This window comes from Medicago truncatula, chromosome 8, assembly GCF_003473485.1.
Source record: "Medicago truncatula cultivar Jemalong A17 chromosome 8, MtrunA17r5.0-ANR, whole genome shotgun sequence".
Lineage (NCBI taxonomy): Eukaryota > Viridiplantae > Streptophyta > Magnoliopsida > Fabales > Fabaceae > Medicago > Medicago truncatula.
This window is the reverse complement of record NC_053049.1, coordinates 46,326,360-46,351,262: the sequence shown is the minus strand read 5'-3', so window position 1 is coordinate 46,351,262 and position 24,903 is coordinate 46,326,360. Positions and strand designations below refer to the sequence as shown.

Here is a 24,903-nt window from a genome sequence, read left to right as displayed (position 1 = left end):
ATTTTTTATTAATAAAATAAAAAAAGATATTTTTTAATTAAATTAATTTTTTTAAAAAATAAATACACACATGGGGTTCACGTGTCCGTTGACCGAGTCAAAATTGGCCTAGGAAGCCAAAATTGTCATAGGGTTAAAACTTAGGGGGCAACTTTGTAATTTTTTTTTCTTATGAGGCCAAAATCGCAACTTCTTAAAACTTAAAGAGCTAAAACTGCTATTAAACCTATAATTTTTATTACTTAAAATTTGCATCGGATCCACCAAATTATATTGATTTAGTGTAATCAATATGTATATTTAAATCAAAGAAAGGAGTCTATGTTCGCTGAAGGATAAGTCTCAAAAGCTGAAGAGAGACCCCGACAAAAAATGTCTATGTTGCAACACAAATAAAAAGGTGACATTTTGACAGACCGACGTTAGACAAGTTAAAAGAGCAATTTGATATTTCATAAATTTGAAATCCTAAATGCAATGCATTTATAGTTTTAGGATCCAAAATTATATGGTTTATTCTTAAAAGGACATTTCAACCTACAATGTTTTTTCCCTAAAAAAAAGAAAAAAAAGCCTACAATTTTTTTAAATGGCGGAATATAATATATATGGTTAATTAAGTTTTTAGTCCCTATAAATATTTAGAATTTTGTTTTTAGTCTCTACAAAATAAAATCATACTTTTTAATCCCTATAAAATTTTTCATCAATATTTTTAGTCCTTATAAAATTTTTCATAAGCATTTTTAATCCATATAAAATTTTTCCATCAGCATTTTTAGTCCCTAAAATGCTTAAGGAAAATGTCACAGTGACTAAAAATCCATATTTTATTTTATAAGGACTAAAACCAAAACTGTAAATATTTATAACAACTAAAAACTTAATTAACCCTAATATATAAATAAAACAATGGCATCAAGCCAAGAGTATAAAAGGATACCAGGGATCAAAAGAACCATTTTACCCTGCAATTGAATACATTATTTGTTATGAATTATAAGTTAGTTTTGGGAAGAATCATTCCAAATTACAAATCGCTTTATTATAATTTCTTTTAATTATTTAATTTATCTTTCCTACGATATTTATTAAGAATAATTTTACAAAATAACTCATAACATTTCTTTCTTATACATTCTATAAAGATTTATATGATCAATAATCGTTAATTGTTTGCCTTAATATGTTTTAAGTAAAAAGGATAAGAAAGAAAATATAAATTTTCAAGTTTAGGGACCATTAAGTGCAGAATTTAAGGGGATATTTAATCATAACCGTAAACAGTAGATGTCAATAACAGAAAAATTTGACAGATGAGGTAAATTGATTAACGTTATGCAATTTCAGGGGGTAATTGAAATTTTGTTAAGGTTTAAATGTGTCATTGGTCCCTGCACTTTCATCGGATTTTGGCATTGGTCCCTGCACTTTTTTTAGTTTGGCATTGGTCTCTGCACTTTGTAAAAATATTGGTATTGGTCACTCTATTAACTTTCTGTTAAAAAAAAAAACACAAAACCAACGGAGTGCCACGTGGCCCAATCATTTCATGCCACGTGGCACCAATATCAATATTTTTACAAAGTGCAGGGACCAATACCAATATTTTTACAAAATGCAGGGACCAATATCAATAGTTTTGTGTTTTTTTTTAACAGAAAGTTAATAGAGGGACCAATACCAATATTTTTACAAAGTGCGAGGACCAATTCTAAACAAAAAAAAGTGTAGGAACCAATGCCAAAATATGATAAAAGTGCAAGGATTAAAGACATATTTAAACCTTTTTGTTAATTTCAAAGGGGTAATTGACAAAATTTATTTAGTTTTAGTTTTTTAAAAGCAAAAACAAATCCGTTCATCTTACTGCGAAGAACAACCCTTTCCCGCGTTATCACCTTCCAAATTTTGGTCACGAAAGATTCAAAAGGCAAAGTAAACAAAAATCGCGAATCAGTTTCAGTTTCCGTGCGTATGAGTTCAAACTCACACTATCAATGGCGGGTGACTCGAAGAAGCGATGGATGGTAACCTACACCAAACACGTCAAACAGAAACGCAAAGTCTACCAAGACGGATTCCTAGTTCTCAACGTTTCCACTCGCAAGGTTCATTTTCTCTCTATCTACCCCTTTCACACTCTTCAATTTTCTAAATCAACCGTTTATTCGTATCCGAAATCAAAATCGATATTACTCAATTTCAAAAGCTCACCAAGTTCTTCGCTCAATTGCTATGTAGTTGTCGCTGTATGATGAATGCGAGAAACTTTTGGAGTGTAGGTTGTTGAAGAGCGATGAAAATTGTTCTTCTGGTGAGAGTTTGACATTTAATAGTCACCTTGTTGATATCGGTAATCTTGAGGGAGAAAACAAGCCTCTGCCTGATTTGAATGTTGATAAGAAACAAAAGAATGTTTCCAGATTCAGAACTCCTGGTATGAATTCTTTCATAATCTCTTCTATGTATCGATATGTGTTAGAATTAGTTCGATTGGAATTTGTTAAAGGTAGATGCAACTTGCAAGTTGATTTCAATAAGGATCTGTTTGGATAAACAGCTTATTTTACAGCTTATAGAATAAGCAATTATTATATGCGCTTATGGATGAACTATTTCTACAACATGAGATAAAATAAAGTCAAACTGTTTTTGTATAATCTATAACCTATTTTCATATGCTATCCTGGAGAGCTTATGTAAATAAGCTGAAAACAGCTTATGAACAAGTCATAAGCTGTTTTCATTAGTTCTCCCAAACAGTGTCACTGTCGTAAGTGCTTATGCCAGTAAATAAGCTCAAATAAGTTAATCTAAACAGGCTCCGAGTGTAGGATACACTTTACTAGCATAAGCTAAAATAAAGTCAAATTGTTTTCGTATCATCTATAAATATTTTCATAAGCTATCTTGGAGAGCTTATGTAAATAAGCTGAAAACAACTTATGAACATGTGTTTTCATAAGTTCTCCCAAACAGTGTCACAAGTGCTTATGCTAGTAAAGAAGTCAATCCAAACAGGCTCTTAGCGTAGGATACACTATTTTAGTGATCTTAATTAAGCTAGCTAATCTTAATTAACTTGAAATTATTTCTGACCAGCTTGCAATTGCCTTTTTTTTGGTAGTGTGCTTGCAATTGCCTTTAATAGACTCCAACTAATTTTAACTATTTGCGAACTTATTCTTTTACTCGAATTCCAGAGATTTCATTTCGAATCCTTAATCATAATTTACTGCTTATGTATTTCTGGTTTGTGTTTTGATGCAAAAGATGTCAAAATCAACGCAAAGGAGACTATTACACGGACACAGAAACCTCTCAGTCCGTCACAAAAAATTATCAAAGGTTGACATTAGCATCATTATTTTTAAATTTTGGCTCCTAAGCTTTGTGAAAATATGTTTGCACTCATGGAATATTCTTTTTGAGTGTTTAAGGGTTCAAACGGCCATAATGTGTATCTCCACAGTACAAAAAGAAGATACATATGTCCGTAGTTTTCTTTGAAATGTTTGTGTATTTTTGCTGCCATTGGTTGTATATATATTTTTCTTATCAACTTATTCCTTATGCGGTTTTGCATCATTGCTCTATATTGCTACAAGTGATAATGATAGTTGATTAGCTGTAGCCTGTAGTTACTTGTATGATTTGCATTGCAGTATTATTGTATAATTATTATTGTTGTAAGCATTGCAGAATTTAAGAAGAGAGAGATTCTGAAGTATCAGTCACCAAAGATCAGTCAGGAAACACCAAAACCTAGTACAACAGGTTAGTGTCGTGCTGGGTTCACCCTGCTATGCATATCTTCTATTTTTTCTTTCATTCTGGTGAAAAGAAATGCAATGCAGCATTGGCTCTGCTTAGTTACTCTCTTAAATTCAAAGTTGAGATGCAATGTGAACCTGACAGTTTGTTGTAGGACATAATGTGTAAGAAACTTGCTATTTTTTTTATATTTATCTTCTAACTATCCAAAAATTTTCTATATCCAATTAGAGTGGCAAGTTCTATACACCAGTCAAATGACTCAGAAGGCAAAGAAGTACCATGATGGTTTTTTAGGACTTGTTACTGGATCTCAGGGAGCACAGGTTAAGTTTCAAACGTCTATTTCTTTTATCAAAAAGTCAATATACACACAGATTTCAGGATATGGTTGGCGAGGTCTTTTTTTTTTTGTTATCCTTCCTGTATTGTGATTAATAGCATGCTTGGATTAACATAAATATTATGAAAAAAAAAATCAAACTAGTATTTTGACTTCAAGCTATTTGGACAAAAAACCTGGTAATACAGACCAACGCTAAATGTCCTTACAAGTATTTAGATATTAGTTGCAATCAGGATTAGACGAAGTGCTCAATAAATGGTCTATTCTCCCTTTTTCTGTCAATGTATCAGGTAATGCTGTTTGATGCATGCTGGAAACCTTTAGAATAGATAACAGTGATATTTTGATTGCAAGCTATTTTGAATATAAAATATGCACCAAACACTTTATATCATTTCAACTTGTTTTGATAATTGTTCGTATTTTTTTTATCCAAACCGGCTCTAAATGCTAAATGTCCTAGTTGTTGTCAGGATTGTATGAGGGGCTTAATAGATGGTTATTCATTCCACTTCTTTCCATATTTCAGGTTAGGCTGTTTGATGCAAACAGGAATCTCTTAGATAGCAGGTTCCTTAAGAAAGATGACTTAATAAAACCTGGTGAATCAATTAGATTTGATACATATTTGGTTGACATTAGTGAGGATCAAGAAAGTCATCCACCAAATTCCATTGTTAAGGGAGGCAATTGCACTAATTTACAACGAATACAAAAGATAGACAGACAGAAGACTTCTCTTGACACTGATACCCCTGTAATCGTTGGAAAACATGGTTAGTTGACAGTTCTTATGTTTTGAGAATATGTTGGATTTGACTAGTTGTTTTTAGTGGCATCAGTTCTTTTTCCATTTGTATTTTTATTTAATAGGATGATTATAGATTTCATCAGCATTTTCTATTTCCAATAAATTCTATTTACACAAACTTAAACTTTCTTTCTTGTTACTCAGTTCTATTATTTATAGCTGTTTTAAAATTGAAGGAAGAATATTGATGCAGAGGAAAAAAGTGCAGAGTATTCGTGTGCAAGTCACTAATATTTATTTATATGATGCATGTAGCTATTCTATTTCATGACAGCGTTTGGATCTAAAATACAGAGTTTGCACTCTCAATTGAAAGAGTACTTTGCCTTTTCAAAAAAATAATAAAAAGCGCACTTTCTTTTATATCATAAAAGAGTACTTATTTTATTACACCAGATCTTATATTTGAATGGTGATTATCTTCCCAATGAATGTTTTTGGAGATGCAAGCCATGTTAGCTGAGTTTCAAACAATTAATTTACAAAGTTTTAAAATTAAAACTGATATACAGCATTCCATCAAGATATATATGTTATTTATAGTTTTATCATCAATCAACTGAAACGAGTAAGTGAATCAATTAATGGGCTTTGTTCTTTCATTTTAATGGATTCCTTCCTGCTTGTATATGGTCAGTTTCTTTTGAAGTCCATTACTGGTTGCATTTGTTTTCTGCTTTGATTGTCTTCAGTTTTTTCATCTTCATTAACTGTTTAACATTCACCTGTTTATCTCTTTCCTTTCCAATGTAGAATGGCAAGTCCTATACACAACACAATTAACTCAAAAAGCAAAGAAGTACCACGATGGATTTTTACAACTAGAATGTTGTGGATCCCTTGGGCGGCAGGTTTGTTTTTTCACTTGTTATATTTTTCTTTTTCCTGTCTGTATCACCACATGTTTCTTTATCTGTCATCAATTTGTTTCAGTTTCTGTTTATTTTGAAACTGGTTCCATGGAAATGAATTATTCAATTTTTTTTAACAACACTAGAGCTTATTTAAACATAGACGCATGTTATCTTGGCATAGTGTTTAATTTATTAGATATTTTCCTTTTAATGTTCTCTTTCCAGGTCATACTGTATGATTTGAGCAAAAGACCTTTAGAACGTAGGTTTCTAAAGAAAGACGAAGTTATAAAAGCTGGTTCCTTAGTATATTTTGCTGGACATTTAGTTGATGTTGGAGAACCTGAGGGAAGTCATCAATCTCCAGTGAAGTTGAGTGAACTAGGGAGTGGTGGTGAAAATGTTGTTAAGACACAACAAAGACATGTACAAAAGGTTTGCCGCGAGCTCCATCCGTCTACTGCTAAAGGTTAGTCCTTGGTTATTCAGAAGTTTCTCTAAGTCATTGTATTGTTGTGCGATTCTGTACTTCTTTGCATGTCTTTTGATTGTTTTGAACTTACATATTCCCGTTGTATTATAACCACCCAAAAAAAAAGAAGCTCAGAAATTTCCGTTGACCTCACATAGTCCTTTTGCTCATTTAGTTTTCATGTGTTTTTTATAAGCTTCTGTCTTGTCTTTTCATTGTTACCCATTAATGACACCCATCTATCTCAGAAATTGAATGCAAAAGAATAAATATTAAATAATAATCATTTAGAAATAGAGAAAAAAACCTCCTTAAAATCAGTGAAATCGCAAGAGACAAAGAAGCTAAGATAAAAAGCACCTAATCTGTCTCTAGAAATAAAAGACTATTTGAATAGCATGATTTGATAAGAGGTAGCAATTTACTTATTGGTTTCATGTGATGAATCACAAACAACTTCAAATGTGCTATACATGCATGAATCAATGTGATTAATAATTTATTATCACTGCCATGAAAAATAAAATTATCAACAATTTGAATCACATGATTCAAGTTTCAACAATTTTTTTCTTGCATGTTCCAACCAATTCTCATCAAAATATTGGATAGTCAAGTGAAATTAACTTGTTACATGAAAAGAAACTAAAGGCGTCGTGCTATTGGTATTGGGTGCACCCTGATAAGTAGTGATAACCATGAGCAGGAAGCTTGTCTCAAATGAGATGTGGATAGGTTTTGATTTTTCACTCTCGCCTGTTTATGGTTAATACCATGCAGGACAACCTTCAAGCAGGCCCTGTCTTCGGCAAGGTGCAGGCTTAAACTCTCATTTTGCAGTGATAGAAGAGTTAAAAGCAAACAAGACAGTCCCAGTAGTCAAGCCTTTACATGATGGTTCGTACTTCGTACCTGCAGGCCTACATCATGGTGTACTCTTATATCCATGAGCAGGAAGCATGTCAATGAGATGTCGACAGGTTTTGATTTTTCACTCTCATGTGTTTATTGGTTATATATTGCAGGACAACCTTCGAGCAGGCCTTGTCTTCGTCAAGGTGCAGGCTTGATCTCTCATTTTGCAGTGATAGAAGAAATAAAAGCAAACAATACAGTCCCCGTAGTCAAGCCTTTACATGATGGTTCGTACTTTGTACCTCTGGCCTCGATTCTAATCTCCCTCGTTTACTTCTTTCTCCCCTCTTTAGTAGGAAGCACGAGTGAGCTTTGGACAGGTTTTGATTTTTTAGTACTCTCATCTGCTTATGGCTTATATCATGCAGAACAACCTCTGAGCCGGCCTTGTCTTCGGCGAGAAACAGGCTTGAACTCTCCATTTGCCAAGATAGATGTAATAAAATCAAACAAGACAGTCGAAGCAGTCAAGCCTATACGTGACGGTCCGTACCTCTGGCCTTGATTGAGTTCCATACTCATGCCGGCAGGCATCTCTAATTTTACATATTGAGGGAAAATATCAAAATATAACTTGGCAATACTATACTTTTACCCTCTAACATAAGATAAATTACGAGCTTACTAAAGTAAAATTGGATCACACCGATCATTCTGCGACAAAAAAACACAGGCATGTAATGCCTCTGATATAACATGGGGCTCTTCATCAACATTGCTGATCTCAATATGTCAATTCACTATTTGTTTGTTACTTCATGAACATTGACTGATTTCTGGTTTTTGTGCAGCCAATCAAATATTGTCCTTTTTACAAGACCCTAAGCCTCATGAATGTTATGTCGCAGGTTAGACACATAACCTAGTTAGATATCGAGCTCTCTTTAGGTCATAATTTCGTGACTATGTTGGATTTCTATAGGTAGCCGGTCTCCCAGTAGATCATATCAAAATATTATGGATAGGGAATCAACAGAGACTATGAAACCCCCTGATATTAGCACTACATCTACCAAAGGCAAGTCATGACGGATTTATTTGATTTCTTGGTCTTTTATTTTTATTTTGGGAAAATCTTATTAGCTATTCTTGTTGATTTTTGTGATGTTAGTAGCCCCGTTAACATTACTTAATTTGGGTTCTGCAGCAACATGTGTAGATGGTAATTTCCAGTTCACGGGGAATGTCAAAATGTCCCACCAGGTCTACTCTCTATCTGTTTGCATTTACTCAAGATGCCATTTCATATCATTGCTTTCTGTTGTGGATTAGACGTCATAAGGCAAATATTAATTCTTTCTTAGAGGATTGATTGAGATTTTTTTAAAAGTATTAAACAAAAAGTTAAGACCTATTAAGTGACTTTCTAGAATGGTGCTAGCAACACACTCTTTGATTGGTTAAAATTCACATGGTTCCCACCATATCATGTGGGTTCCATATGAATATTGACCAATCAAATTGTGTTGGAAAATGTGTTGCTAGCATTATTCTACTTTCTATTTCTTAATTTTTTTAACAAGTGGCCAAGAGTACAATTAGTCGGATTGTAATGATAATAGTGGCAGCTAGAATGCAGAATGTTCATGTGATTTCTATGGCATTAGTTTCATGCTTTCCATATAGCTGAGAACTTCTCTAAGGCGCGTTGTTTGGCAACGGGAGAAAAAGACTTTTGCTCTATGAATTTTGTTTGTTTTCTATATACTGAAAAATCATCAGCTGTCTCAAATTTATATACTTGGTTTTGAAATTGTATATGTAGCCTTACTCAGAAAAGGAAGCTCAGGAAAATATCAGTGATGCAAATTTTGACTTATTATTATCAAGTCCGGGTGGCGATTCTTCTTGCCCTATTTCCAATGAAGGACAGAGTGCCGAGGATATCTCGAGTGAAAGAGAAGCGTTCCCAAGCTTTGACCTTGGATTTTGACCGGTAATGCATTTATTTTTTCCTCATCACTTAAGGCAGGATGCCATCCTAGATGTTTTTATGTTCCTACTGCAACCTTTTGGCATTTGGCATATACCTTATACAACATAATCATATAAGATTGAAATGGCAGAAGAAACATTTCCCATCAATTTCCAAATACATGAGCTGATGTGTGTTGTTCTCTGTTGTTTCGCGCAGGCCAGCGTCTAGACAGTCAGCTAAATTTGATTACTATTTGTCTATATTAGAAATGAAAAAAGGATGGAGAGCTATGATGGTTCAGTGGCCAAGCAACACTCCTTTGCATCTTGCCATTCACTTTTATTTTTATTTGGCATAATTGCATGTTTGATCCCTTATGTTTATTTATAAAGTATTAAATTAAATTTAGAGAATCCCCGTGAATTTAGCTCAGTTGGTAAGGACAATGCATAATATATGCAAGGTCCGAGGTTCAAACCTCGGACCCCACAAAAAAAAAAATTAAATTTAGAGAATTTCAAATGTCCAAAAGCAAGGAAATTTCAAATTTCTTCCTTCTTATATTTTATTTTTCAAATTTTGCAAGTTGATCCCCATATTTTTCAAAATTTTGAAATTATCCCCTGAAAAATTTCAAAAAAAGTTGCAAATTGGGCTGATTTTTTTTTAAAACGACAATTGACCCCTCAAAATTTTTCAAAATTATAGTTTGACCCCCTTACAAATTTTGAAATCTGTTAATTGGCCCAAAAAAATAGAATTCATAAAGGTAGCCCAACAATGATACTTTTTGGATGAATTAAAATCATTTTGGTAAACTATATTGTTTGAATGATAATTTGGAGAATTGTTATATATAAAATTCATGATAATATTCTCAATATAATAAAAATATAAATTAGCAGAAAATATCTAAATAGAAATTATTTTAACTTCAACTCAATTTTTTCCTAAAAAAAAAACTTCAACTCAATTTTAATTAGGGATGATAAAATGGGTTGAACCTGTTTAACCCACATTTTTTAGCGAGCTGAGTTGGGATTTTGAACCAGCTACGTGGGGTGTTCGCTCCGCCTAATCAACTAAAAAATGGGGCGGTGATGAGGTGGGGTGGGTTGGCCCGTTAGATTAACATTTAAAAACAAACTCTCTTTTTTACTTCTTTTTATTTATATAAAAGTCACAACTCATAATTAATTTTTCAATTTTCTCCTCCTATATTGGGGAAAAAAGTTCAATTTATTTATCACTTTTGTTTCATGATTTTAGCCTCATATTTTTAACGGTTAGTCAATTGATTACTAAATTGTTTCATGATTTTAGCCTCATATTTTTTACGATTAATCAATTGATAACTCATGAAATTTTTATTTTGAATGTCTTATTGATTTATTATTGATTTTTATTTAGATGATGCAATTTATATGTTTGAATTATTTTCATATTTATAGAGGAGTCATTATACATTTAGATTTCCTTAAATTGACTTAAGTTTATATATTTTTACACTATTTATGTGAAATTTTTAATTAATATTTTTTAAAAAAACATTGACAGCTCAACATGTCAATCTTGTAAAACAGGGTATGGTAAGATTTTGAACCCTACATCTCTTGTGGCCTATTCCTTTTAGACGAGTTATTGACAAAACAAATCAAAATCAAATTTACAGAATCAATTTATTTAAAATTAATTTTTCTTTCTTTCATAAAAAAAATTAATTAATTTTTCTTATACCGAGTGAATTCTACACTGCGCTGTGTGCACGCACTGAGTTGGCCTTATCTGACTCTATCTTTTTTTTATCCGTTCTTTCGCTAACAGTTCATCTTCTTCTTCTCCTAAGCAGAAGCATCAATGGCATCCTCTTTACTCAATTCAATTCCACTCTCATCTTCTTCTTATCTCTGCACTCCTCACACATGTTCACCATTTCGTGCATTTCCTGAATCAATTTCCCACTTTCACCAAAACAGGAACAACTTTTCCATTAAATCACAAACCCTAGACTTCTCTGGTTCTTTCTTTGAAGGTGGATTTGGTTCGGGTGATGACCCGGTTACTCCCGGAACCGGGTTCACTGCTGTGGAAGAGAAAGAAGAACCGCAATGTCCACCTGGACTCAGACAGTACGAAACCATGGTTGTTTTGAGGCCTGACATGTCTGAGGATGAGCGTCTTGCACTCACCCAGAAGTACGAGGAGGTCAAATTCTTAACCTTTTTACTTCTTTCTCTTACCTTTTGTTTCTTAAGTTAATCCATTTGAAGCTTGATGATGAGTAGGTTTTATATATGTGTGTGATACTATACTAGAGGCGACCGTATTTGTTAGAATTGCAATCAATCCGCAAACTGAGAATTCGTATCAACAAACATACAATTGCTAAGGGCTGTCTGTACATGAATCAGTATAATTCTGTATCACACCAATACTAACTACATGATTCAGTGATTATTTTATTTGCATTCACTATGTTTGTTTGATTTGTTACCTTGTTTCCATTCTTTCAAAACAAACACTTTACACAGTCATTTCATTTCATTTCTCTGCTTTGTTCTTCTGAAAACATAGGCAGATAGGCTTTGTTCTTTTCTAATTGGAATAAAACACTAATCCTAACGATTTTCCTTCGTGCAGCTTCTTGTTGCTGGAGGTGGCATGTATGTAGAGGTTTTTAACAGAGGTGTTATTCCACTAGCATATAACATCCAGAAGAAAAACAAGGAAGGAGAAACCAACACGTATATGGATGGCATCTACCTCCTATTCACCTACTTCACGAAGCCTGAGTCCATAACCGCCCTTGAGCAAACATTATTGAGGGATGATAATGTTATCCGATCAACAAGCTTCAAAATCAGAAAAAGGAAATGTTAGTTTATTTTGGCATCTCCAGTAGCTCTGAAAAAAAGAATGTAACAATCATCATTTGTTGTTGTGGTATGTTTTCTTTCATTTTCATATGGATTCAAGTATTTTTGTAACAAGGTTGGATTAAACTAAAAGAGAGATGTAGGTGCTATTACTGGCAGTCTGCAGAGTTATAACACCTAGTACAAAGTGCTATATATTAGCCAATTTGCCATTCGGTTGTTCACATATCAAGTCTAAATTTTCATATTTAGAGGTAGAAGTTCATTTTGTTATCTTAAATCATATTAGGAAGAAAGTTTACAATGACTAGTGATGAATTGGAGAATAATATTGCTTAATTTCATAAATTGAGAAGGTGAAATGCATTTCTACAAAAAGTTATTAGAAAAAGAAATTACAAGAGAATGGATCAAATGGCCTGTAAATTTACCTTACAAGCGACTGGAGTTCCTTGGTTTTCAACCGGATGATAAAGTCATAGCAGTAGCAGGAGGGAACTGCTACATAGCAAATGGAAATAATTTATATTTATTTTTGCCGTAGTATAGATGTGCACTTTACCACTAGCATGTTGATTGTGACGCCGAAAATGCATGCATCTTCGTTACTTGAATATCAAAATATAAAATCGTTTATGACACCGTTTGTATTTATCTCTATCTGTCATTTACTTTAAATCTTCTACTTCTACAACTTACACACATTTAAAAAATACACAAAAATAAAAAATACAATTTACCATCAACATAATTGCACAACACACAATGCTAAATTCTGTAGAGAGATTTAGATTTTAGCTAGCTTAGGTTGCTGGCTTGCAATTTTTTTTTGCACTACACCATTTATTATCTGTGAATGAATAAACTAACATTACCTCTCTGATACTATTAATACCACAACCTTGCCGTTTAGAACTAAGGATTTTCTTTGTTATTTCTAAGCTCGGTCTTTTAGTTTGTTTATTACCAAACTTTTATTTTTTGAATGGATTGGTTATTACCAAGCTGTGTAGTTGTTTATTAGTTTTTCATCTCTATCTATTGCACAAGGTGCATTGTGCATCAAGTTGAAAATGAAGTTGATGCTTCCTCAAATACTAACTTTTCAAGGGAATGGAGATGAATTGATAATAATGCCTTTAGAATTGAAGTGAGGGACTCAATTCACCTTAATGAGACAGTAAGCCTCAAGTGTATACTGGTATTGGACAAACAACCAGTAATTAATTTATTATTTTTGTTGAATATTTAAGTCTTCGACTTCTTGTTCACTTAACATCACATTAAGCAAAAGAAATGTCTTGGAAACCAAAACTTAAATAAAATCAGGTTTCTAATTCCTTACATAATCCCTATGCACTAGTTTTTCATTATCACTATATGTAATGTGAAAAAATATAAAATGGATATTATCTGCTTGAGCTGGACTTATACTTAGGGCATGAATGGGGCAAAGACTACGACTGAATTGTGTCCACCGAACCCAAATGAGTTGGAGATAGCTGCAGAAATGACAATAAAGATCATAAACATATGTTTCTTTTAAACATTTATAACAATATTCACTCCAAGACAAAATGATTACACACCAACATTAACTTCATGTTTCTTCTTAACATTGGGGACGGTATCAATTGTAACATCATCCTCCAAGTTCTATGGAAAAGAAAAAAAAAAACAGACATAATAATATTCATTAGGATTTTGTGAGTCAACATAGCAAAACATATTTTATTGATAAAATGAATTCCAAGAACGAAATAGTACATCTTGGTTAATGGTTGGATGCAACCAGCCAGTTGTTATTGCTTTGATGGTTGTTATAGCTTCCAAAGCACCAGCAGCACCAATACAATGACCAATAATTGACTGAAAAAAAGAAAGAATAAACTATAATGATAAGCTTCAAGATCAATAAGATGTTGTTGGGATTCTGAAATATTTTGAAGCAAATAAATTTCTTACCTTAGTCCCGTTCATTTTCAATTCCGATGTGTCCTTAAAAACTTGTTTGATTGCATTAACCTCAGCTAAGTCACCGATCAGTGATGATGTGGCGTGAGCATTTACATAGTTCACCTTTACAATTTGAAAAGTAGACAATTAGGATTCATCGATTTTACATGAACATGAGAATCAAAACTGGTTTAAGATGAATATTTGTCTGTTTTGATATTAACAGTTACTTGTCATTGCTCTCTTACCTCTTGAGGGGAAACCCCAGCATCTTGTAAACTCTTGCTTATGCAAGAGGACTGTCCAAGTCCATCAGGCATTGGATTAGTCATATGATGAGCATCACATGTTATGGCACCACCCAAATATTCTGCCAGTATTCTTGCTCCTCTCTTCACTGCACTCTCTAAGCTCTCCATTATCTTATCTCAATGATCCAAAATAAAGTTGACAGTGTTTGAATTGCATAGGGTGAACACAAGTTAATTGAAAGAAAAACTTATAAATACACAATGCTAGTAAAAGATTTGGTATAAGCTAAGATGAGCAATTCAGTATAGAGACTAAGGGTCCGTTTCATAACACCCAAAAAAGAGCTTTTAGCTTATAAGCTCGTTTGACAAAAAAAGCTCTGTTTGGTAACACTTTTTCACCACGAGCTTATAAGCTATTTTTCAGAAGCTATTCTAAGTAGCGTTTGAGCTTATAGCTTCTCACATTTTCTTCCAATTTTACCCTTATTATTTCATTTAAATTCCATTTTTATCCATTACAATTTTTATAATAAGCTACGTAATAAAGACTACTATCCATTTATTCCAATTTTTGTATATATATCAGCTGGCCTTTTTTTTTTTTGTTTTGAAAAAATATATACCTTCGTTTTTTTTTTACGAAACAAAATACTATTACTCTATTAGTGTTACTTTTATTTTTTTGAGGTAAGTATTTTTTTAAAGAAAAATTAGTTTACAAAATTACAAATACTTAAATATTAATTGATATAATTTTTATTATGAATTAAAAATACCCTTTATGTCATTTTACATTTATCAGCTAGTTGAACCGCTATTTTTACCAAACACTTCAGTTAGCTTATCAACTAAAAACTATCAACTATCTTATCAGCTGTCCGCTATTTTTACCAAACAAATCCTAAAGAGTTTTTTTTTTTGAAATAGCTTATATTATTAACACCAGAAAATACAAGAAGTACAATACAAGGTGGCAGCGAAAACGCAGAAACAGAAAAAACAGCTATAGTTGTAATACTGCTGAAAAGGCCAAAAGCACATCAGGCACCTGCGAGCTCTAGAACCATAAGTCCCAGACACCTCTAAAACTGCCCCATCTATCTCAATAAGCATTCGATAGGGTTCCAACACCACTCGTAATAGAGGCAAGGAGGACTCTTAAGTCTAGAATTCACCCAATTCCACAAAATCACCTTAATTTCCTCAACTATTTCACCATAATCCTTCATTAAATTATTGAAAATCCTATCATTCCGGGCTTTCCAAATCGACCATAAAACCGCATGCCATATCAACCAATAACCTTTACGAAGTTTCCTCCTCCCAATTTCCCCATTCCAACATTCAAAATGTTGAAAAAGAGATTGCGGTGTAATGAAATTTATTCCCAACCACCTACCAACCTTCGACCATACATTAAAAGTCCAGTCACAATGGAGAAAAAGGTGATTTGCCGTTTAAGCCGCTTGTTCAAAAAACTCACACCTCCCCAAGGACACCGGTGCTAGTATACACCTACTCAAAAGATTGTCTTTGGTCGGGATACGGTTGAATAGTAATTGCCAAGAAAACACAACCACTTTTGAGGGCGCCGGGCTTTTCCACAATAAATCAAACACCACTTCCTCCGTCCTCTCCAATGGTTCTTGAGGCAACACCAACCTTTGAAGAGAAGCATAAGATGAGGACACCGAAAATTTTCCTTCCTCCTCGAACTTCCACCACCAAGAATCTACCTCCTCCGCCTTCTCCCATCCATCTAACAACTTCAAAACCCCTCTTCCCACACAAAAAGGTTTCTCCTTCCTCACTACCTCCCTATTGATCCAATTATCCCCCACCAGAGAGTAATATCAACAAGTGATAAACAAATTAATTTTAAATATATAACAAATCACAGGTGCTTGAGTAGTTAAAATATCAACCGTTAAATTTTTTTCACTTTACTAACTACTCACTTTTAGATGAATCAAATTTTTGAAACAAAATAATAAGTTAAGATTCTACCAATGACATAACCATCGCGATGTTTGTCCCATGGTCTTGAAGCCTTTTTAGGCTCTTCATTCCTTTGAGACAAAGCCCTGCAAGCAATCAATCCTCCAACACCCATAGGTATAATTGAAGCTTCGGTACCACCAACCACCATAATATCTACTTCACCCCTTCTAATGTGGTTAGAAGCAGCACAAAAGCAATAATTTGCTGTTGAACAAGCAGTAGAAATGGAATAATTTGGTCCCATTAGGCCAGTTTCTATAGCCAGCAAAGCACCACCCATGTTGGTGATGGTATATGGAATGGCCAATGGAGAAACTTTCTTAACTCCCTTTTGAACATGATTCTGAATATTAGTGGTTAAATTGGTTAAACCTCCAATTGCTGATCCCTATAGTATTCCTATTCTTCCTTTGTCCATCTGTTAGATAAAACAAAGTGTATGTTGTTTGTGGTATCAATCCTCTGTTAGGCAATTTCAAAAAATACTTTTGACTTACCTTGTTAAGGACTTCATATCCAAGATTAACATCTTCAAGTGCCCTCTTACCTGCAACTAAAGAATACCTCCAGCAATTATCGAGGCGCTGGTCATTCTTGGAATCAATATAACCTTCTGAGGAGAAATCACGTATCTGACCACCAAAACGGCCGGACAGGGAAGCTTGAGGCATCAAACCTATCTATTAGGCTTATCCCACTTTCTCCCTCTAGAAGCTTGTTGTAAAATGTATCTATGTCACTTCCAAAGACTGACACAAGACCCATTCCTGTTATCACTACTCTCTTTTTTGGATCTTTCTCTCTTTTAGGAGCTGAAACAGTTGGAGAAGCCATAGCCTTGATTGTTTTGCATTTCCTGGCTGCAATACAAGTGGGGACGTAGTTTTTTTGCATGCATGCAGCTGCATTCTTTGGGCCAATTTAAGTCCTTCATGCTGAACCTTAAATATCCCATTGTTCTCCGAGACTTTGTCTCTGAGCAATGCTCCTAATGGACATATATATATATATATATACCAGCAATTCTAATGAAAGCCATGTTGGTTCTCTCTCTCAAAAAGGAGGGATTTGATCCTATTTTTAAAGCAAAGGGGTCGACCATTTCTTTGTCATTTCAAAGAAGTGATTAACTGTCCTCGTGAGCTTAGCTCAGTTGATAGGGACAATGTATAATATATGCATGGTCTGAGGTTCAAACCTTGGTCACCACAAAAAAAAAAAAAAAGTTTTTAATTTTTTTTTTTAAGAATTTTTGACTATTTTGTTTCTTCTAAAAAAAAAAAATTGTGGAATAAACAAGAGATGTATATGGCATGGTCCAAGAGTTTGGGGTATACTATGTATGCACACCTATGTATAAGTTGGACCAGAGATGTATGGTGAATAATAATAATACATTCTTTTTGGTGTATTCTAAAATTCAAATATGCATTTTATGATGGACCATTCTAAATTGTGTTGTCCATTTTGAAGGTAGATTGCGTTGTGCAGTCCGTAAGGAAGCAAATATAGAAAGTAGGTGAATTGGAGGTCGATGGCGTACATACAAGTTTGTATTTTTCATCTTGATGCCATATGCTAGTGGAATGACTCCTCTATTAAAAACCTCTGGACATAATACATGTCACCTACATCAACAAGAGGGGTATTCAAATAAAAAAAAAAAATCAAAAACTGCAAAAGACCGAATATTTTTAGATGTGTTTGGATGTTGTTTTATAAAAACCGTTATGATCGGATCGAATTTCGGATCACTTTCTCAATACCAGATCAAACCGAACCGAACCGCAAAAGTAAATATTAATACTTATTATTAGTATTATATATTGCATTATTATGTTGCTTGTTGGTTTTTAATCTTATATATTGCACTAATTTAATCTATATATTATTACTTCATATGTTTAAAATATAATCGATAATTTTCATACTGTAATTATGTTGCATCAAACTTGTTATTTTACCGTGTTTGTGTAATAAAAAAAAATCATATTCAAGAAAAAGTATATATATATATATATATATTGCAATTTAGATATCCAAAAACCGATCCAAATTAAACCGCATGTGATTTTTATTTTGGACCGGATGCAGCTGCATGAAAGAAAATAATATGAATAGTGTGCTTATTGCAATAAGGATAGAATGATGAAAGTGAAAGAAAGAGGTATTGCATTTTCCTTTTCGCAAGCACATGTTTCACATAGATTATTTACACAACTTACCACTTGCCTTGGAGTGACGAGAAGCATAGGGAGTGCTACTTACTTAGGTCTCCCTTCCATGGTCGGACGAAGTAAGAAAGTTGTTTTTAACTATCTCAAAGACCGTATATGGAAAAGTGTCAATCTTGGAGCGTTAGGTCTTTGTCGGAAGCAGGTAAAGAGGTGCTCATCAAATATGTTGCACAAGCAATTCCTTTGTATTGTATGGGAGCTTTTCTTATTCACACCTCTTTATGTGAAGAAATTGAAAGAACCATGAATTCTTTTTACTGGGGTTCTAAAAAGAATGGCAGCCGGGGTATAAATTGGAGGAGATGGAACAAACTGTCTCTCCATAAAAATTGTGGTGGACTCGCATTTTAGGATATGGAAGCCTTTAATCTATCCATGCTCGGTAAGTAAGGTTGGAAACTCCTTATAGAACCTAGCTCCTTACTCACTCACATTCTCAAAGCCAAATATTTGACTCAACGGGGCTTCTTGGATGCTAATATTGGTCACAATCCAAGTTATACATGGAGGAGCATCTGGAGTTCCCGAGACCTTATAAAATTGGGCTATCGATGGAAGATCGGTGACGTTTCCCACATCAATGTTTGGAACGCTCCTTGGATACGTTCCCTTCCTACACTTAAACCTTCCACTATTCCTTCTCCTAGTATGGCTGAGCTATTTGTCAATAATTTGCTTAATCCGGATTTCTCCTCTTGAAATAATGATCTCATTCACTCTATTTTTAACTATTAAGATGCTACAACAATACTTGCTATCCCTCTTAGGAATAGCGCTCTGGTGGATACTTATGTTTGGCAGCACACGGTCGATGGTTTCTACTCTGTTAAATCGGCTTACACTCATTGTATAACTCTTGCAACCAATATGTCGGACACCGCTAATCCGAAACAGAACTGGAACATTATTTGGAAGCCAAAAGCCCCCCCTAAAGTTCGCTCTTTTATGTGACGTGCGGCACATAACGTCAATGGTTTTATGGAGCTTGTGGAAAAACCGTAACTCTTAAGTTATGGGAGAATACATATTTAGGGGAGGGGAGGGGAGTGTAATTCAAGCTTCTTTTAAGGGAGGAGAGTGTAATTTACTCTAATTTTTTTGACTAAAAGAATAGCCTTCATAATTAATGACTCTTTTTTAAGTAGTTAAATGAGATGAAGAAAATAGTTTAGGAAATGAACTTGAAGTTTTAGATGAGATCAACAAGAGAAAATCTCGTTTACACAATATTTATTTATCAAGTTGAGAGTAGAGTCATATTGGATAAACAATATTTAACTTGACCCACTTCTTTTTTCGGGTGTGATCTAAGTTTAGGAAAGTAATTTGTAGGACGTCGTTATTCACTTTAGATTTTTTTTTTTTTTTTTTTTTACATATTTATGTTTTGTTTGAAAGTTTGAAAGAATACTAGTACTTTAATGATAAGTGAATGAGTAAAGGGAAAAAGAAGAGTAAATAGTTTTCCTCACCTTAAATGAAATTTTGTTTTTCTTCATTGGACTAAAATGCTCCAATATGGGAAACTCAGAAAATGCATTGGAGAAAATTTGAAAGAATTTTGAATAAATATTCAAATTCTTGTCCTCTCTTAAAATAAATGTTTTCATCATCTCATTCTCTTAAAAAACATTCTCTAAGAAAAAAAAGAGATTCGTTTATGTTTCCTAACTCCTTTTTCTCCGATTTCCAAAGCACTTCTCTACATTTTTCATTGAACTCTCAAACAATGTCTTAACTCGTCTTAAAAGACCACATTCAGAAAAAGGAGATTCTTAAAAACTATTAATTCTTGAAAAATAACATGTTTCTAATTGCTTACATAATCCATATGAAATTATGTCCCAAAATATCTAGTAATGTGGAAAAATACAAATACAAAATCAACTTGAACTTGAACTCCACTTAGGGCGTGAATGGGGCGAAGACAACTACAGAATTGTGTCCACCAAACCCAAATGAATTTGAGATAACTGCAGAAAGCAAAACAAAGATTAGAAACGTACAATTTTTTTTCTTTCTAAACTCTTTGTCAATATTCAAACCAAGGTAACCTACATACCAACATTAACTTCATGCTTCTTTTTAGGAAAATGTTACATGAACACCATTTATTCCTACACCCCATTGCACACACTATGTATTAGGGATATTTTGGTAAGTTCATCTCACAACCACACTTTATCTTCTATTTGTGTGGGGTCCAGATTGCCACGTGTCAAAATTTTGTGTGGGTGTAAAGGGTGTATTGCCACATGGGGTGGTACATGTATCATCACTTTCTTTTTAACATTAGGGACTGTGTCAATTGTAACATCCTCCTCCAAGTTCTGTGGAAAAAAGGTTGTATGAGAGTCAAATAGATTAAACATATTTGATATTTGTTTAGATTTGCTTATTTGAACTTATTGCGAGACTATTTTCAACTTATTTCCATAAACTCTTGAGTATAACTTATGAAAACAACTTAAAACTCATAAAAACAGTTTGATTTTATCTTTCTGTTTTAAAAATAACTTATACATAAATGCTTGATTAAGTTGTAGTTAGTTTCATGGTCAAGACAGTACATCTTGGTTAATGGTTGGATGCAACCATCCAGATGTTATTGCTTTGATAGTTGCTATAGCTTCCAAACCACCAGCAGCACCAAGAGAATGACCAATCATTGACTGAAAAAAGAAAGAAACTATATTAATAAGCTTCAAGATCCATAAAAGGATGTTGCTGGGGTTTTGATATATTTATTTTTAAAAGTAAAGAAGCTTTATACCTTAGTTCCGTTCATTTTCAATTCTGATGTATCCTTGAAAACCTGTTTGATTGCATAAACCTCAGCCAAATCACCAGCTACCGTGGATGTGGCATGAGCATTCACATAGTTCACCTTTACAATTTAGAAATTAACCAATTAGGATTCATCAACTTTACTTGAATCTGACATATTTGAATCAGATTAAGTACATGTTTGAAATAACAGTGAATTTGAAGCAATCGCAATCACAGTGACATTGATTTCATTTCATTGAAGATCCAAAATGCAGTTTTTGCCAAAATCTCATGGTTACACTGTGATTCTGTCCAACTCACCGCAATCTAAACATGTACCAAGATGATTTTTATTTTTTTTCGATATTAATAATTACTTGTTTGTTACCTCTTCAGGGGAAACCCCGGCATTTTCTAAACTCTTGTTTATGCAAGATGAAACACCAAGTCCATCAGACCTTGGATCAGTCATGTGATGAGCATCACATCACATGTTATGGCACCACCCAAATATTCAGCAATTATTTTTGCTCCCCTCTTTGTTGCACTCTCTAAGCTCTCCATTATCTTATCTCAATGATATAGAATCAAGTTCACAGTGTTTGAATTGCATCAGGTGAACATAATTTATTTGAAAGAAAAATGAATAACAATAGGCTATGAGCAGTTGGTAAACAAATTAATTGTTGATATTATATTCACATGCATAACAAATCATGGGTGCTGAGTAGTTAAAATTCAACTTTACTATTTACTAACTACTCATTTTAGATTAATCAAATTTCTGAAACAAGATGGTAAGTTTAAACTTCTACCAGTACACCAGAGCCTTCCCCAAGAACAAAGCCATCGCGATGTTTGTCCCATGGTCTTGACGCCCTCTGAGGCTCTTCATTCCTTTGAGACAAAGCCCTGCAAGCAAGGAATCCTGATACACCAGAAGGTATAAGTGAAGCTTCGGAACCACCAACCACCATAATATCTACTTCACCCCCTTCTAATGTGATTAGAAGCAGCATAAAAGCAGTAATTTGCTGTTGCACAAGCAGTAGAAATGGAATAATTTGGTCCCATTAGACCAGTTTCTATAGCCAATAAAGCAGAACCCATATTAGGAATGGTGTGGGGAACAAAAAATGGAGAAATTTTCCTATGTCCCTTTTCGATGTAACCAGAAACAGCATCGCTAATAGTGGTTAAACTACCCATTCCTGATCCAACTAGTACTCCTATTCTTGTTTTGTCCATCTGTTAGAACAACAACAATTTCGGTTCAAAAGAATAAAGATACGAAAAACTCAATCAACTTACCCCTTATTGCAGTTCCTTTCTATTATTTCCAACTTAAGATTTAATGTATACAACATGTTCTTAAATACTAATCGTAATTAGTAACTATATATGAGTCATACTCATTGGTACCTTTAAAAAAATACCTTTGACTTACATTGTTAAGGACTTCATTTCCAAGATTAGCATCTTCAAGGGCCCTCTTGCCTGCAACTAAACAATATTTCAAGCAATCATCGAGGCGCCGATCATTCTTACCATCAATGTAACCTTTTGAAGAGAAATCGCGTATCTGACCACCAAAATGGACAGGGAAGCTTGAGGCATCAAACCTATCTATTAGACTTATACCACTTTCTCCCTCTAGAAGCTTGTTGTAAAATGTATCTATGTTGCTTCCAAAGACTGACACAAGACCCATTCCTGTTATTACTACTCTCTTTTTTGGATCTTTCTCTCTTTTAGGAGCTGCAACAGTTGGAGAAGCCATGGCCTTGATTGTTTTGCATTTCCTGGCTGCAATACAAGTGGGGACGTAGTTTTTTTGCATGCATGCAGCTGAAGGCATTTGCATTCTTTGGGCCAATCTAAGTCCTTTATACTGAACCTTAAATATCCCATTGTTCTCTGAGACTTTGTCTGTGAGCAATGCTCCTAATGGACATATACCAAAGAATATTGATAAATTATAACAAAGAATATTGATTATTTTTTATAAGAAATGTTAAAAATTTAATATTATTTTTATAAACAATGGAACGATGTTTCTTATTATGAGATGATGTTTTCTAAAATATAAACATTGATAAATAGCTTTTTATTTCATGAAATAATCGTTAATTAATCAATTTATGAAGTAAGAATACCGGTACACCTCATTTTGTTAGATGTACCGTAGAAGTTCCCCTATTAAAAACGTCTCTAGATGCTTTAACACCTTTAATTAAAACTCAATCTTTCGCTAATTCAATTATTCACCACAATTCACAATTCAAGTGTACAGTGACACCAAGTCTAATATATCTGTTGAGGTTTTAGTAAGAAGCTTAAAATAAACAATTTGACAAAATCAACATGTCTAATTTTATGCATTTCCACAAAATCCGGAAATAAATAATTAAAGGTTTAAATTTGTTCTTGATCCATAACTATTTAATTGGTATCGCTTTGGTCCCTTAACTAAAAAAAAGATTGTTTGAGGATTTTAAATTCTTTTTTAGTCTCGTTTTGGTCCCTTCTGTTAGGTTTCCGTTAGAGTTTAAAAAAAGGTTAACTCCTGGACACGTGTCACCTTGTCATTGGCTCTGAGTTTTTTTTTTAACAAAAAAAAATTATTATTATTTTTAAAATATATATTTTTTTAAAAATCCCAAAGCCAATGACAAAGTGACACGTGTCCTAGAGTTAACACGTGTCACCTTGTCATTGGTTCTGGGAATTTTTTACAAAAAAATTAAATTTATATATATTTAAAAAAAATTAAATTTTTTTTTTTATAAAAAAAAAAAAATCTCAGAGCCAATGTCAAGGTGACACGTGTCCACACTTAACGTTTTTTATTAAAACTAACAGAAACCTAACAGAAGGGACCAAAACGAGACTAAAAAAAAACTTAAAATCCTCAAACAATCTTTTTTTTAGTTAAGGGACCAAAGCGATACCAATTAAATAGTTAAGGGACCAAAAGAGCATTTAAGCCATAATTAAATTTCTTAAAATTTAATTTAGAGACAATGAAACTCACCAAAAAGAAGGAAAGGATGTGAAATGGTCGCAATCACGTTTTTCGGCACGAAGGATACGATTCTCGACGCGGTGGAGGTTAGCTCCAGCACGGTGGTCGCAGGTGAAAATGTTTCGATCAAGAATTAAGTTTAGGGATTTTTTTTCGAACATCACAAGGAAAAATACGGTGCGTCTAGTTTTTCAGATGGTGGTCCATGGTGGCTGGAAAGTAAGAGAGAAGGTGGTGGTTGGGGTTTTTGAAACCTCACCGATATAGAAATAATAGGGTGTTTTTGAAGAGGAAGGAGAGAGGATTTCAATGGTGGTGGTAGTGTGATCATACAACGTCGGACGGTGGAGTAATGGTGGCTGGAAGTTTTTGGTGGTGGTGGTGATTGGGAAGAGAAGAAGAAGCGTAGCTATTGGTGGAAAACAAAAACACGTGGAGTACACAATAAAATAAAAGGGAATTGAAAGTAAAGAAATAATAATAATAATAATAATAATAATAATAATAATAATAATAACAACAGTAATAATAGTAATAGTAATAATAAACTAGCGTCCAAACATTTTCGTTTATCCATTTTTTTCTACTACCATAACGTATGTATATACTTAACTATATTACTTTGTATAAATTAATACATAGTATTTCATATTCAAATATAATTTATTTAACACCATGTATAAGAATAAGAA

General features: G+C 33.5%; 2 protein-coding genes and 2 pseudogenes across 5 annotated transcripts; 2 read left to right on the top strand and 2 right to left on the bottom strand.

Moving 5' to 3' along the window:
• The first annotated feature begins 1,866 nt into the window (after positions 1–1,866).
• On the top strand, positions 1,867–9,500 carry LOC25502224 (uncharacterized). 4 transcript variants are annotated; one of them, XM_013591784.3, is made up of 16 exons: positions 1,868–2,111; positions 2,245–2,440; positions 3,277–3,351; positions 3,706–3,780; positions 4,009–4,103; positions 4,653–4,899; positions 5,688–5,785; positions 6,014–6,257; positions 7,041–7,157; positions 7,286–7,402; positions 7,544–7,660; positions 7,967–8,023; positions 8,098–8,193; positions 8,323–8,378; positions 8,941–9,111; positions 9,310–9,500. In XM_013591784.3, the coding sequence occupies exons 1-15, from the start codon at positions 2,001–2,003 to the stop codon at positions 9,106–9,108; spliced, it is 1,869 nt and encodes a 622-aa protein (XP_013447238.1). In that variant the 5' UTR covers positions 1,868–2,000; the 3' UTR covers positions 9,109–9,111; positions 9,310–9,500. The 4 variants fall into 4 exon arrangements, with proteins under 4 accessions (XP_024628104.1, XP_013447239.1, XP_013447238.1 ...); XM_024772336.2 differs by lacking the exon at positions 7,041–7,157 and having other exon boundaries at positions 1,867–2,111; XM_013591785.3 differs by lacking the exon at positions 7,286–7,402 and having other exon boundaries at positions 1,867–2,111.
• Positions 9,501–10,843: 1,343 nt separating this feature from the next.
• LOC25502223 (30S ribosomal protein S6 alpha, chloroplastic) lies at positions 10,844–12,193 on the top strand. The gene is made up of 2 exons (XM_013591783.3): positions 10,844–11,298; positions 11,734–12,193. The coding sequence occupies exons 1-2, from the start codon at positions 10,951–10,953 to the stop codon at positions 11,971–11,973; spliced, it is 588 nt and encodes a 195-aa protein (XP_013447237.1). The 5' UTR covers positions 10,844–10,950; the 3' UTR covers positions 11,974–12,193.
• A 579-nt stretch (positions 12,194–12,772) lies between these two features.
• LOC25502222 (3-oxoacyl-[acyl-carrier-protein] synthase I, chloroplastic-like) lies at positions 12,773–17,176 on the bottom strand (annotated as a pseudogene).
• A 3,211-nt stretch (positions 17,177–20,387) lies between these two features.
• On the bottom strand, positions 20,388–23,141 carry LOC25502221 (3-oxoacyl-[acyl-carrier-protein] synthase I, chloroplastic-like; annotated as a pseudogene).
• Between the last annotated feature and the right edge of the window lie 1,762 nt (positions 23,142–24,903).